Source organism: Dipteris shenzhenensis, chromosome 32 (assembly GCF_047967505.1).
Source record: "Dipteris shenzhenensis isolate YYH24624 ecotype China chromosome 32, Dip_SZ_1.0, whole genome shotgun sequence".
Classification (NCBI taxonomy): domain Eukaryota; kingdom Viridiplantae; phylum Streptophyta; class Polypodiopsida; order Gleicheniales; family Dipteridaceae; genus Dipteris; species Dipteris shenzhenensis.
This window is the reverse complement of record NC_141627.1, coordinates 13,527,740-13,544,030: the sequence shown is the minus strand read 5'-3', so window position 1 is coordinate 13,544,030 and position 16,291 is coordinate 13,527,740. Positions and strand designations below refer to the sequence as shown.

The 16,291-nt window shown below is 49.5% G+C and overlaps 1 protein-coding gene across 1 annotated transcript in view; it reads right to left on the bottom strand.

Annotated features, from left to right (window-relative positions):
- LOC147880329 (fanconi anemia group D2 protein) overlaps positions 1-16,291 on the bottom strand; it is an 83,528-nt gene that overhangs the window by 51,355 nt on the left and 15,882 nt on the right. The window contains exon 6 of the mRNA XM_087370401.1: positions 253-382. Within this exon, the coding sequence (XP_087226527.1) occupies positions 253-382 (130 nt within the window). The remainder of the gene's footprint in view (positions 1-252; positions 383-16,291) is intronic.

The following is a 16,291-nucleotide window of genomic DNA, read 5'->3' as shown; positions in this document are numbered from 1 at the left end:
GCATGCAACAGAACATTCATCTCAGGACAGATCTTCATTTCCTTATAGACTAATTCAAAAATCACCATTCACAAAACATAAATTTACCCCTCACCCCAAATGTCATTTCCAGAAAATTGAAAATATATTTTCAGTTTCAAGGAACACGCTGCAGATAGGGAGCCAAATTGGATATAGCCACAAGAAAAGCAACATGCAAGAACTGTTATGCCTTACTATTCTGCGATCAACAAATGTGGGACAATAACTCACCACTAATGAAAGAGGACAACGGAAGGAGCTCTTGTGAATAGTTCGATGAGATTGTAACCAGAGCATCTAAAGCAGAACTGACTTCATAATCAATGCCAGAACCAGTGTGTGTAACTAGAGATCCCAGAACCTACCAACAAATATTTTTAAGTAAACTTGTATCTGTCAAAAAAGCCACATTAGACATAGAATTTCTCTAGTTGAATCTTTGAGGAGATAAGAAAGGCAGAAACACCAAATAAACATTGGTATTTATTCACACGATAAGGACTCAAACAACAAATTTATGGGTCATGCAAAAAGTGCTTCAGTAGCATATACACTAAGAACAACAAAGAAGGCTAGTTTGGCACAGATGCAAAAGCGTCATTTGTTCAAGCATGGTACTGATTGACGCACATAACCCAAGAGTTTTATTTTAAAAATTTAACCACTGCAAAACTTTGACAATTCTTGCATATACTTTATATATGAACATATGTTTGTGTGTGTGTTTCGGGTTTCCACCTCGGCGCTCTTATTTTCTTTGGTCTAAAGGGATGCAGCGGGTATGGTTGTTATGCTCTAGTCGAGATAGCATGACCTCAGATAGATCGGTGGGCATTTTCTCTTAGATGACCAACTTTTGTAATAGTTAATGTGCGTAATTAAATGGTCAAGAGAAGTAACTGCCAAGGTCCTAGGTGAGGGCGTAATGGCATTGACTAGATAGTTCTAATAGGGCTAGGGCCTAGGTGCATCTAAATGTGAAAATTGCCAAGGGGCAATTTGTTTTAAAGGAACTCCAAGAGAGGGGTGAAAAAGGATGCATCTAAGTAAGGGCCTAAAATGTAGACATGTGGCCAGGAACTATCTAGGGAGATGTGGGTCTCAAGGATAAACATGAAGGAAATACGTAGTGATGTTTATGAAGGAATAAAAAGAAATACGTATCATGCCCTTGAGAGTTGGCTGGGAGGATCGAAATATTGCCATCGCCCGTGAACGTGATAAGTTAGGGCGCAGGTTCAATACTAGTCAGGAACTGCAGATTAAAGAAAAGGAGAAATTTGTTAACACTTGGTATCAGAGCCAGAAAGGCAGAGCGATTTGGGGCAGTCCTGGATAAAGCGATTTGGAAAACTTTGCAGGCTGCGCACATACGTGATTTCTACTGGTGTCGGCAATATGCATGAAATGGGCCAGGTCGTTAATTGAGATTATGCCGTGACCCTTTGGTTGCTCAAGGGGATGAACTGCGGCTTTCTGTAAGGCGTGAAGGGGAAGTCACATAACGAACAGGCGGTGAATAGTTTTTTTGTTCGTGACAGTGGGCTGATCGAGACGCGTCGATTGAGATATACGGGCTGGGAATTAGTCGCGAAAGGCGATTGTCAGTTGAAGAATAATAATTGTTCAAAGCCAGTCAAAGAAGAATCATACGTGTACATGGTCGTCGCTGACAAGTGATTAGTTCTTGTGGAGAAATTGAGTTTTATAAAAGTTGACGACGGTTAGCAGAGGGTCGTGTGGGCATAAATCTGTTTGACGGTCGGTATGGGAAGGAAGTTACAGCCTGTTCATCGAATGAACCAGTTACTCGTTGGAGTAAATCGTTGATTGACCCTGATTTAAAACGAAAGTGGGTGTTGATGCGTTCAGTACAGAGTTTGATAGCCGGTGTATGAAAGTACAATTGTGGCCTTGTATCTTCATCAGGCTGTGAGCAGCGACCCAGACTACCTTGTTTTCCCCTGCCTGTGCGCCTTCCGTTTTCGTTTGGCCTACCGCGTGCTCCGTTCTGTTGCTGCCCCTGCACTTGTGCTATATTGGTGGTGTGACTTCTGTTAGAGTATACCTCTTCGACCTGCCTGCTGTCTTCTTCCTGGGCTTCTCTTGTTTGAGCTCGTGTGGGGCTGGTCTACAAGAGATCAAAGGCTGTTTGCAGAATTGGGGAGACAGCCGTTGCGGAATTCGAGAGAGCACATCGAATCCGAAGAATCCCAGGGAGCACAGTTTTTATATCGCTTTCCAGTTTTTTGTTTGCAGTTTATATTATTTAAAAAAAACAGAAAAGTAAGAGTGAGAAAAGAATTTTATTTTTTTTTTTTTAATTTCCCTTTCAACGAAATGGAAGCAGAAGGGCAGAATTCAAGGGTGAATCCTAGTGAGTCTAGAGCACAATCTACACAACAGATGTCACATCACGCAGCACCTACATTGATTGGTAGGATTTCAATATTAGAGGATGCTTTACAGCAGATTATGAACCAGCAGCTTCAGGTGAATGCTGGTCAAATTAGGGAGATGGTGCAAGCCTTGTCGGCTAGACCGTCTAGGATTGATAAGGGCAAAGCTCCAGTAGAGCCAGAGCCCAGTGTACATTCCTTAGAGCGCGCAAGGGTCAAAGTGGCTAATATCGCTAATTATAGACCGGAGAAGTACGCTGGTCGGATGACCGAGCGCAGCTCTGATGTGATCGAGGTTTGGTTGCACAAGTGGGAAGAAGCCTTCGCCATTTGTGAGATTAGATCCGATCTAAAGAAAATCCGCGAGGCCACACACCTGTTTATTGAGGCAGCGGACAGATGGTGGATAAAGCAACAGAAGGATCAAGTTGCTCCAACCACCTGGGAAGGGTTCAAAGCTGAATTCAAGAAACACTTTCTCCCACCTGATGAAGAATCCCGAGCTTGGGATGCTTATAGAAATCTTCGTCAGAGGAGCTTGTCAGTGGCAGAGTACACTGACAAATTTAGGGAATGTGTTATGAAAATAACAGACCCTCTCCCTATGTCGGTTCAGTTAAAAGACTATATCTATGGACTGAACGACAAAATAAAAATGGAAGTTCGGGCTAAATATGTGACTACACTAGATGAATCTATAGCAGTAGCCCTGAACTATGAGGATGCCAGAGGCAGATCTGGTGGATTTGTGCAGGCAGGGACTCAGTATGAGCACCCGAGAAAAGGGGGATTTCAGAGGAAATGGGTTTCAAAACCAAGTGTCTCGCAGCCAAGTGGCCAAACCAAGCAGGTGAAGCCGGTTGAGGGGCCAGTAAAAACAAGTACCACCGTTGGGGTGAAAAGGAAAATAACTCCAATGGCAGCCCGAGCTTGGTCAAAGTCCTCGTTGACCCCTGAACAAAAAGAGAAAGCTAGAAAAGAAGGATTGTGCTTCGGCTGCCTTCAGCGACATCAGTGGAAGGATTGTCCACTGAACAAAGATCGTCGCACGGCTAATATGATAATATCTGAATGCGACGTAGAAATGCAGGAGAGTCCCAGTGCGGAACATATGCAGATGCAACTGGCGGGACCTTCTCAGAGGTTAGTACCTTGTTTGTTATGTGTATCTGTTGCTAAGTTAGTGACGAGTGCACCTGATAACATCCTATCTAAGCCCGCAGCAACGGGGTATACAGCCTTCAATGATACGGAGTTAATTAAAATGAAAGGGCAAGTGGCCAGTCATGATGTCATTGTGTTGTTTGACTCAGCGTCAACTCACAATGTGATTAACTCCAAGCTCGTGAAGAGGTTGAAATTAAAGACAAGTCCATCTGACTATGCGTACACAGTCAGGATGGCAGACGGAAGTTCAACTGAAGTATGGGACCACAGGGTTACCCAGTTGGAGCTTCGGATTCAGGACTATGATGAGAAGCTTGATTTTGAAATGACCAAGCTTGCTCATGCGGATATAGCCCTGGGAATGGCATGGCATTCTAGTAAGAATCCAGCCATTGATTGGAAAAAGCACGTATATCAATTCAAGATGAATGATGTGCTTTATGTCTTGCGAGGTGAAAAAGATATACATCAGGGACCGTTGGTTTCCGTGATGGAAATCAGAAAGACTCAAGTAGAGTTTTTATACCTTTGCACAGCATCGGTAGAGTCGGTGGATGATTCTTCGACTAGCACTGATGTTACGCAAAGTGGTGAGATGGCCAAGCTGGCTAATCTTATAACAGAGGAGTTCTCTGAATGCTTTAGGGATGAACTACCTTATGGGTTACCTCCAGAGCGGAAAGTTCAGCATAAGATTGAACTGATCCCGGGGGCAGAGCCTGTAAATAGACCTCCCTATAGAATGAGTTTTGCTGAAGAAGCGGAGGTGCGTAGGCAACTGGAAGAATACCTCAAGTTGGGGCAGATTCAACCAAGTTTCTCACCTTTTGCTTCACCAGTGATATTAAAGAGAAAAAAAGATGATACGTTTCGCCTCTGTATAGATTACAGAGCATTAAATAATATCACTGTTAAGCACAGGTATCCGATGGCTCGGATTGATGATTTGCTAGATGCATTACATGGAGCCGTGATTTTCAGCAAGATAGATCTTAAGTGCGGCTATCATCAAATCCGGATTAGAGCCGAGGATGTGCATAAAACCGCTTTTAGAAGCAGGTTTGGTCATTATGAGTTTTTGGTAATGCCCTTCGGACTTACCAATGCTCCAGCGACCTTCGTCATGCTTATGAATGATTTACTACGTCCGTATATCGGAAAGTTCGTAGTACATTTTATTGACGATATCTTGATATTCAGTAAAAGTATTACTGAGCATCGTGAACACTTAAGGATAGTGTTCAGTACTTTAAGGAAAGCTAGTCTTTACGTGAATAAAAAGAAAACTATACTGTGTATGGTTAGGCTTGAGTATTTAGGGTTCATAATTACTCCACAGGGGGTAGAAATGGATCCGAAGAAAGTGGCTGCGATACTAACTTGGCCAATCCCTCAGAGTCTGACCGCGTTGCGATCATTCTTGGGATTTGTCCAGTTTTATAGAAGGCATATCAAAGGATATTCCGAAATAGTATCGCCATTGACTGATCTGACCTCAGATAAGGTACCTTTTATTTGGGGACAGAATCAACAAGAAAGTTTTAACACCATAAAACAAGCTGTGGTCTCAGGACCGGTGTTAAAAATAGTTGATCCCCAGAAACCGTTGTTCCTAGAAACCGATGCAAGTGGCATTGCGGTAGGAGCAGTCCTCCTTCAAGAGGGAAGGCCAGTAGCCTTTGAAAGCAAGAAGCTTTCTCCCTCTCAAAGGAATTGGCCAACTCATGAATTGGAGTTGTATGCAGTTATCCATGCTTTGAAAACATGGAGGCATTATTTGTATGGTTCAGAGTTTTATGTGGATGTGGATCATGATACTCTGAAGCATTTTTGTAAACAGCCTGACTTGAGGGGCCGCCAAGCTAGGTGGGCAGAGCTCATGCAGGAGTTTAATCTAACGATTCGGTACCGAAGAGGAAAAGACAATAAGGTGGCTGATGCGTTGTCTCGCATTATGCACAACCTGAGTTTCACGGTATTAGAGAGTGCTCTAATGACCGAGATCAGAGAAACTCAGAAGGTGGACGAGTTTGTCCAGAGCTTGTGGCTTAAAGCTCATGTGTTAAAACCCGGGGAAAATGAAAAGGATGACCTGGCATCCAGAAAAGGCCAAACTTATGCAAGATATACCATAAGGGATGGTATGCTAGTTAGAAATGGCAAGGTTGTAGTACCTGGTCAGAATGATCTCAGGCAGAGAGTCATTCGACAATGCCATGATAGCCCGTGTGCGGGACATCCAGGAGTCGAGAAGACATATGATCTCGTGAAGCGAGATTTCTTTTGGCCAAAGATGAAAAAGCATATTCATGAATATGTGACACGGTGTTTCTCGTGTCAGGTAAGTAAGGCCGAGCGGGTGAAGCCACCCGGACTTTTACAGCCCTTGGAAATACCACTAAGTAAGTGGGAGAGCATTTCCATGGACTTTATTGTAGGGCTACCTGCAACACAAGGAGGGTATAATTCTATCCTTGTGGTGGTTGATCGTCTAACCAAGATGGCTCACTTCATTCCGACTAGAGAGTCTATTAGTGCCCCGCAAGTAGCGATTTTGTTTATTAGACATATATTTCGTCTGCATGGATTGCCTAGATCCATAGTGTCAGACAGAGATGTCAGGTTTACCGGTCATTTTTGGACAGCGGTATTTGAGACACTAAGGACTGAGTTGGGAATGAGTAGTGGGGATCATCCTGAGACGGATGGTCAGACGGAGAGAGTCAACCAGACTTTAGAGGATATGCTGAGAGCATATGTGTCATTAAGGCAACATACATGGGACAAGTGGTTGCCATTGTTGGAGTTTGCCTACAATGATAGAAAACATTCATCTACTGGGTTCAGTCCGTTTGAGCTGAACTATGGTTATAGGCCAGCCAATCCAACTATAGTTGGAGTACCTCAGAAAGTGCCTAGTGCCGCGAACTTTGTAGTTCAGATGCGGGAGATGCTAGCACTTGCGAGAGCTAACATCCGCCAGGCTATGGATAGAGCCAAGGTGTATGCGGATGAAAATCGGTCTATAAGAGTATTTGAAGAAGGAGAAAAAGTTTTTCTCAGAATTCCTTCGCACTCGAAGTCGTTGACTTCAGGAGAGTGTGCTAAGTTATCACCTCGATACTGTGGGCCGTGGTTAATTTTGAAAAGAATAGGCAGTGTAGCCTATAAATTAGAATTACCACAGGGGTGTAAGGTGCACCCGGTTTTTCATGTTTCGCGCTTAAAGAAATTTTTGCATACAGGTGACTCACTAATCGAAGGTGTGGTTTTGTTTCAGGAGATAGAGGATATTGCAAGGCGCAAACCAACAAGAATCCTGGACCGAGGAACAATGCAGATACGAAATCGGAAGATACCCACGGTGTTGGTTGCATGGCATGGTCAGCCTCTATCGGAAGCTACCTGGGAATCCGTATACCAGTTGCGGAGAGCATTCCCAGATTTCATCATCGAGGACGCTGATGCTTGAAGAGGGAAGGAATGTTATGCTCTAGTCGAGATAGCATGACCTCAGATAGATCGGTGGGCATTTTCTCTTAGATGACCAACTTTTGTAATAGTTAATGTGCGTAATTAAATGGTCAAGAGAAGTAACTGCCAAGGTCCTAGGTGAGGGCGTAATGGCATTGACTAGATAGTTCTAATAGGGCTAGGGCCTAGGTACATCTAAATGTGAAAATTGCCAAGGGGCAATTTGTTTTAAAGGAACTCCAAGAGAGGGGTGAAAAAGGATGCATCTAAGTAAGGGCCTAAAATGTAGACATGTGGCCAGGAACTATCTAGGGAGATGTGGGTCTCAAGGATAAACATGAAGGAAATACGTAGTGATGTTTATGAAGGAATAAAAAGAAATACGTATCATGCCCTTGAGAGTTGGCTGGGAGGATCGAAATATTGCCATCGCCCGTGAACGTGATAAGTTAGGGCGCAGGTTCAATACTAGTCAGGAACTGCAGATTAAAGAAAAGGAGAAATTTGTTAACAATGGTCATATCTTTTCCTACAGCTGTTAGGAAGTTCACTCTAGGACAGCATTATAGACCTATATGGGGTTTACTGTCACAAATGCGGAATCCATGATTTTCAGCTGGTACCTCGTCTTGAGATTCATGATCACCTCGAAGACTAGGTGCTTCAATCACAAGATCGTATTCACCATCCGTTACTGTTATCTGATATCATGGTTACCTTTCATTTATAAGAATGTACATTCATAGCTGTCCCAAAGTGAGACAACTATCACTCATAAACTGGAAGAAGATGAAAAGAAAAACCAAGGAAAATGTACATTCAAAGTTGTGCCAAAGAGTAGCAACTCCTACTCCAAACTAAAACCAGTGAAAAAAAGCTTCTAACTGGGCTGGAGGAAGATCTCCTTGTCCATGTGCATCCTAAAGGGAGCAATGCAGGGAGGATTGAAAAAAACCTTAAAGATCTATAGAAGGAAATGTTAGAAATTACCCAACAGAGGGTACACACAGCGGAAGACTGATAGTAATGCCCAGGAGCTCACACAGTGTGGTGTGGGGTGTGGAATCACAAACTTCTTAACTTATGTGCATAAAATAGATGTGCAGACTCATCAATAGACAATGAACCAACCAGATAGAGAAACCACCAAAATAATATATTTCCGTCCAAAACTATGGACACAATACAAAACAGATCGATCCAGAGTCCCACCAATGGTGTGGTCCTCTGATATTACCACAAGGTACTTCTCCTATCTGCTGGCTATCTCTAGACTCGAGCCCACGTGCTCCACCTCGAGCGTCTGTAGACTTTCCGTCCAGAACGATCCTCTCCACCTTGCAGTCTGGAAACCAGCCTAGATGGGCTGCCACTCAAGCTCAGTCTCCAGCTCCTTCAGGGTCACCTTCACCTCCTATGTATAGGCCCAAGGCTTGCCTTCTTGCTGCTCCTGTCTGCTGTCAGAGGGCTGCTCCAAAGAATGATGATCACAACACCTTGCTGCCCTAGAAGACAGCCAAGGTCCAGCCTCTAGGGAACTCAGTCTGCAGCTCACCTTCCACTCTCCTTCACCCCCAGTGTGAGGCCCAAGGGAGTGGCTCCTGGCTGCTCCTGCTTTTGCTGAACTGTTGGATGATGAAATGAGGCCTGAGGCCTCTCCTTTTATAGGGCTCAAGGCCCCCTTGAACCAACCGACCAGCCAGCCCTAAATGGGCCGACTGGCTGGTCTGTAGCAGCCCTAACCAACCGACCAGTTGGTTGGCTGGTTGGCTGCCTATCCAGCCCTATTTAGGGCCCTTTGATGGCCCTTTGTTCCATGCAGGGCCCAGCCCCTTTGCTGCTGCTGTCCTGCGACCTGCCAGCCCTGCTTGCAGGCCATAGACCTGCCCATATACTTTGCCAAGGACCCTGTCATGCAAGCACCTCTGCCAGACCCTTCTACACTCCGTACAGTTCCGTACACCCTGCTGATGTCAGTGCCTCCAAGGATCTGCACAGTCCCATACAGCCACAATGCTATCCCGTAGTGTTCCTTCAGGGATCCTCCTCTCTTGGCTGTGAGGTGCTGCCCATGTGGCAGCATCCTCCCTCTCTCTTCTCTGGGCATCTTCTGCCCTAGGTCTCCCTCCCCCACGCTCTCCTCCTATGGGGGCTTACAGATGGGGAGGTGACCATTCTAACAGGAAAACCATAAAAGGTGAGAATTCCGGGCATGATACAACGACCATAAAGCCAAGTAACGCACCACACAACAAAGAAATCATAATTTGCACACGCACACACACACGTGCACACATACACACACATATATAAATAAGTGTGTGTATTTACATACATACATACACATACACTTTTTTTTTTTGGTAAGAGAATCTTTCATTAAGAAGAATGTACATTCATAGATGTCCCAAAGTGAGATAACTAGAAGAAGGTGAAGCACAACCATCATAGTAAAGAACTATTAAATAGTGAAAGGACACTTCTAGTTGGCCCTCAGGAAGGTCTCCCATGAAATGCACATCCTAAAGGAGCGACGTGCATGAGTCCACATGCGCGCACACACTTTTTTTCTTTGTAAAAGACAGATTTCATTCAAGAAAATTTATGTTCATAGCTATCAAAAGTGGGGACAGCTATACTCCTAATGAAAAGCAATAATAAAATACTTCCAACTGGGCCTGAGGAAGGTCTCCATAGGAATGAGCTTATGAAAAGCAAAAGGAAGACATACTTAGCAAGCAAAGCAACACTTATGTCGTCATCAGTGCCCAAGCATAAGCAGCTATACTGGGTTTCTAAAGACCCACGGAGTCTCTTGGGCAAACCCAGTGCTTACTAAAATACGTCAAATAAACAAAAGAGAATGAAAACAAGAAATAAAGAAGAAACGAAGCAGGTGACTTAAGCAAAAATAAACAAGCAAGTCAAGAAACAAAAACTTCCAAAAAACTAGAAACTCTCTCTCTCTCTCTCTCTCATTTAAAACATAAAAAGTTAAATGGCACTTTACACTTATGTCTCGTTTCTGCAAAGAGGCAAAAATACATTTCTAAATTAGAAAGCACAAGTATACTCAAAGTGGGTGTAGACCATAGTATAAAAATATGCTCTCACACATACAAATCCACACACCCACACATACTTGAGCATCCATTTATACAAAGTCTTCGTACTGAGTTTTTGTCGACACTCCGGAGGTGAAGGCAGACTCAGCCATGACGAAGGCTAGCACTAAAGGAGAAGGCTAATCAAAAGGTAGTCCAAGATCTCTTCTTTATTTCTTGGGAGAAATACGAATTGGTGACAAAAAACATGCAGCTTGAGAGGGAGCTTACTACTCTAAATGCAGCAAAGATGTTTTCCACCAAGACAGAGACTTGTTGAGATGCCAAAATTGATTTCTATGTTCCTAGATCCAAGGTTGTGGAAGTAATAAATGATAAGCCTTCTTGAGAGAAAGATCTGCAAATGAAAAGGCAGAGTAACCTAGAAGCTGGAGATCAAACCTCTAATCCAGCAAGGGAAGAGCAGAGAACAAGCAAGGGATAGGTTGAAAGGGTTGCAATTATAATGCACCAAATAGACCAATGATGCAGGCCCAAATCGTACTATCTTCTGGCATGTGGAAAAGAAAGGAGGATGCAACCTTGATCATCCACAGCATCAACTACTATAGAAATCACCAACCGATGCAAAACGCTCCAATGAAGGCTTTGCAATCGAAGGGTATTACCAGGATCTAGAGGTCTCTACCAACACACACACACACACACACACACATGCATGTATATATTTATTTAATTAATCAATCAGCATAGAGTTCACTCTGCCTCAATCTTGTGTCCATCATGTGATTGTTGTCGACCTCTCTCCTTTCTCCCTGGTTCCAACATGTGGTATCAGGTCGGTAGAACTTGTGACAAAATTTGAGAGAGAGAGAGAGAGAGCTCCTGCGAGCTTCCCCTCCCCCCTCGCCGTTAGCCCCTACCTCCCCTTCGCTCCCCCCCCCCCCCCTCGCCGCGTCCACCTCCACCCCTCCCGTCCGCCCTCGACCCCCGTCCCCTCTCCTCCCCCCCCGCCGGCACCCCGCTACCCCTCGCCTCACCTCCGCCCCTCGCTCCATCCCGCCCCTCGCCTCACCTCCGCCCCTCGCTCCAGCCGCCCCTCGCTCCATCCCGCCCCCTCGCTCCATCCCCGCCCCTTACCTCCGCTCCATCCCGCCCCCTCGCTCCAACCCGCCCCTCGCCCCCGCTCCACCCCCCCCCCCTCGCCGCCGCTCCAGCCCCCCCCTCCGCTCCATCCCGCCTCGCCTCGCCCGCCTCCGCTCCAGCCCGCCTCGCCTCGCCTCGCCCGCCTCCGCTCCATCCCGCCTCACCTCGCCCGCCTCCGCTCCATCCTCGCCCGCCTCCGATCCATCCCGCCTCGCCTCGCCCCCTCCGCTCCATCCCGCCTCGCCTCGCCTCGCCCGCCTCCGCTCCATCCCGCCTCGCCTCGCCCGCCTCCGCTCCATCCTCGCCTCGCCGCCGCTCCAGCCGCCCCCTCCGCTCCATCCCGCCTCGCCGCCTCACCCCCAGGCTCCACCGCCGCTTCATCTCTTCTTGGGTGGCAGCCTGTTTTTCTTCATCGGAAGCTTGCAGTTAGTCTTGGCGGTATGGCGGCCCCCAGCCCGGATCCGGAGGCCCAGTCGGACCCTCCCTCTCCAGATGCCTACCGCGTTATCCTGACAGAGCAACAATCATCTCGTGTTCAGGAGGTAGCCAGTGACTTTGCTCGTACCTCTGTTTACGGTAGAGTCATTGGACACTCCCCCTCCAGGTCTACCATCAGGGACTGGCTCCAGTCCACGCTCTTGCTAGAGGATGGCCATATCGAGGAGGTGGCCCTTATGGGAAGGGGCATCTTCTGGCTCAAACTCTCCAGTGAGAAAGCTGCGAGCAATCTGATTGCCGGTTCCCCCACATCGGTGGATGGGAAGATCATCATGATAGTCCCGTGGTACCGTGGTTTCAGCGCAGCGGATTTCGACACTCGGTTCCGTATACCTCGCCACCCAGTGACACTCGTTTTTCCAGGGCTTGCTACTGAGCTGCGGCCGATTGTCAGGGACTTGGGCTCCCATTTTGGCTGGGTTATGCACGACACCTTTGCCGACGCGGTGACCACGGCAGGAGCTCCCCGAGTCCGTGTGGCTGTGGCGGATCCTGCGACTCTCCCTGCAGTGATCGAGATCGTTACAGGTGCCGGCAGTATCACCCAGAGCATGATAGTCACCGGACAGCCAGGTCAGTGCCTGCGGTGCCATGGCTTTGGGCACTTGGCGGCTACTTGTCCACGCTTTGCCAGCTCGTCTCGACCCTCCCCGCCCCCGCCCCCTCCGCCCCCACCTCCCCCCCCCGGACAGCCACGTCAGGAGGAGCCGAGGCAGTCGGAGCCTGGGCCAGAGGTAGTGGGCGGTTGGACCGAGGTTCGAAGGAAAAGAGGAAAGAATAAGAAGATTTCGGATAAAGGCAAGGAGGCAGAGGTCACCATTCCTGCAGCAGCACTCCACAGGCCTGACAGGCAGATGCCCCAGGGACCTGGGAGAGCCTCTTCTTCGACGGCAGCCCGCCCTCCACAGCCTCAGATCCTCCTCTCTCCCACCCCCCCGCCTTCTCCCCGGTTTCCCCAGTTTCCCCCCCCTTCGCCCGCCCCGCAGTTTCAGCCCCCGCCTCCTTTTCCTCAGTCCCCTCCCCCTCCCCCTCCCCCTCCCTCTCAGCCCCAGTTCCAGATGCATCCCCATCCCCCTCCCCCCCCTGCTCCCCTCGCCCCTCCTACAGAGTTAGCTGCACCGTCGCCTTCCCAGCCGAGTGCAGCCTCCGCTCCACCTCCTCCACCTTCTCCGCCAGTCGCCTCCGTGGAGCCCGAGTCGCCTATCCCGCAGCGTCCTCCCCCTCCTCCCCCGCTTGCAGGACACCCGGTGTCTGTACCACCAGTGGAGCAGGTTTCCCTTCCCGCTAGCCCCCCAGTGGCAGACTCAGCTGGGTCTCAGCTCCAGGAGAGAGAGCTCCCTCGAGACTTTTACAGATCTGGCCCCTGGGACTACCTGGATGTGGCCGACCTTGGGACCTTCCCGGCTTGTCTCGACATTAGTATCTTCATGCTCCGCAAAGGGGCGGATGGGAGGATTGGTGCCTTGGCTCCCAGGGATGGCCCTAGCTTCGCCTTCACGTTCCTTAGCGATGGCACCGAGACCTGGACAGACGACTCGGTGTGGGAGGCTCTCAGAGAGCAGACACACGCCCAGATTTGCTCCTGGATAGGCCCGTCCGGTGGGCAGCTCCTCGAGACTCAGTGGTCCGAGGGCGATGTGCGCTTGCGGTGGCGTTGCGCTGCCAAACGTTTCCGATTGATTGTGATCCTCAGACCCCCCCTGGTATGGCCTCTTCCCCAGGATGTCAAAGCTTGGTCCCAACAGAAACTCCGAACCTTCTACGGGATGACTGCTTCAGAGATCTCGAGCTGGCTCGAGAAAGCATTTGTTCATGGCACTAGAGGCCTCTCGCCTTTGCTGAAGGTGTTGAAGAACGGGCAGGACGACCCCGTCTCCCCCTCCAAACCTTCTCACAAGCGGCAGCGCCTCCACTCCGATCTGTCTGATTCTTCTTCGACTTCTTCTGCGAGCAGACAGCTGTTCGCAGCCCCCCATCCCTCTCCATGAGCCTACACCTCGTATCCTGGAATGTGAACGGGTTTCACTCTTCGAGTACCCGTGGTCCCAGGAAGCTCATTTTGCGTCAGGAACTTCAGCCTGCAGTGATTGGTCGATTGGATGTACTGCTGCTCCAGGAGCACAAGCTTTCTGCGGCTCATGCCCGTAGCTGCGGGAAGGTTCTCCCCGGACGCTCCTACACTTATTGGGAGCCTTCGATCGGCGCACAGGGGAGGAGCGGGGGGGTCTGTACCTCCGTGTGCGAGCAGTTAGCTCAGTCAGTTTTCGGTCACGGCACGTTGATCCCAGGCCGAGCCCTTTGGGTAGGCCTGAATTTGGAGGGATCCAAGATAGGAATCCTCAACATTTATGCTCCCACAGACCTCAGATGCAGAGCCACCTTCTGGAGGACACTTACAGGGAGTCTTCCAGACATGGATTCCTGGATTGTTGGAGGAGACTTCAACAACCTGGAGACCTTGGAGGACCAGCAGGGTAGAGATCCGGAGTTCACAGGTATGGCTCAGGCAGAGCAGTCAGCTTGGGATTCTTTCATCTTCGCGACAGGAGGGAGGGACAGTTGGAGAGACCCGTCCTTCCGGCGTTGGCACGGGAGCCTGGACTTCTCTTGGGGCTTCCGCAGGGAAGGAGGCAGACTCCTGGAGCGGCTTGATAGGTTTTATGTCAGCGATTGGGCCATCAGCAGAGGTGGCCAGGCGGGCATTGTTCCAGGGACGACACTATCCGACCATGCGCCTGTGCTCCTCTCATTAGATTCGGCAGCCCAGACTCTCCCCCCCCGATCATGCAGGATTCCCGATTCCATCTTCTCGAGGGCGGACGTCCGTAGCAGCATTTGCAGTCTTTGGGACAGAGACTGGGGGGAGGGCATGGATCTGGTAGACTCGGTCGCGCAGGCTCTGCAGGAGTCCAGCCAGATCTGCCAGCTCGCAGCCCTACAGGTTCGACAGGATTGGTGGGGCAGAGAGAGCTCTTCGGAGGGACCTCGCCTCCATTCAGCGACTTCAGCAGTCTTCCCCGGGCTCGGAGGAGCTTCGGATCCAGGCCCTTCGAGCCAGAGCCCTCTTGGAGGAGACCCTCCAGCGTCGCTCCGAGTTCTCCTTTCACGCCTCTCTCTCCTTCTGGGCCCGGAAGGGTGACCGGATGTGCAGGGAGTTCTTCAGGACACACGGCCAGAGAGCTGCAGGTGATCAGCTACGGAGTCTCAGGACAGCGGATGGTCACATTGTTACGGACCCGGGGGAGGTCCTGGGGTTGGCCACTGACTTCTACAGGACCCTCTTCCAGCAGGAGCCACTTGCCCCTCGTGCTAGTCGTGACCGTGAGGAGGTGTGGAGGCACATTCCATCCCTGGTCCAGCCCAGCATGCAGGCGACGTTGTTGGCGCCGTTCACCGCGGACGAGATGTTGGAGGCCTTGATGGCTATTGATGGGCAGAAATGCCCAGGTGAGGATGGGCTATCCCGAGCTTTCTTCACCTCCTTCTGGGACCAGATCCATCAGCCCCTCCTTGCAGCTCTGCAGGGGATTTTCAGCAGCGGTCAGATGCCAGAGAGCCTTTCCTCGGGACTGATTTGCCTCATCCCGAAGGGAGGAGATAGACAGGAGATCCGCCAGTGGCGTCCGATCACTCTCCTTACCACTGCCTACAAAATCCTCGCCAAGATGATCAGTGCCAGAGTTCGACCTCTACTCCCAGACCTCGTCCATGACACTCAGACAGGCTTTGTCCAGGATCGCAGTATCCTGGATAATGTCTTCACCTTTTCAGAGGCGGCGGAGTGGGCTCAGTACAGCGGTTCACACCTTGCCATTTTACTTCTCGACTTCGAGAAGGCCTACGATCGCGTGGATTGGTCCTTTTTGGAGGGGACTCTGGAGCGACTAGGTTTCCCGGCAGGCTGGATTCAGGGTATCTCAGCTTTGTACAGGACAGCGTCTAGCAGAGTCATCATTGGAGGCAGGATGGGTGAGCGTTTCAGCTTGGAGAGATCAGTACGTCAGGGCTGCCCCCTGGCTCCTTATCTGTTTCTCTTCTTCGCCGAGGCCATGACTTACTACCTTCGGGCGAGGTCCACAGGGCTCAGGGGTGTTCGCCTTCCACTCCGGGAGGACACGGAGCTTCTGGACTCAGAGTACGCAGATGATACAGCCCTTTATGTCCAGGACGATGAGAGGATGCTAGAGAGGGTGCGGATGGCCCTGGAGGTTTTCTGCTCGGCCGCTGGTGCGAAAATCAACTGGAACAAATCAGTTGGTTTTCTCACAGACCCGGGGGCGTGTTCTCAGTGGGGGCGATTCCTGGGCTTCAGATGGATTCCACGTGAACAGACAGCTAGATACCTTGGCTTCCAGGTTGGCCTAGACATTACGCCAGCTCAGCAGTTTCTCCCGGTGCTAGATTCCATCCGACGGAAGCTGGCTTTCTGGAGCACTGCTAAGCTGTCCCTTGCAGGTCGTGCTTTAGTAGTTAACCAGGTCCTTCTAGCCACGGCTTGGTATGTGGCTTCCTGTTGGTGCT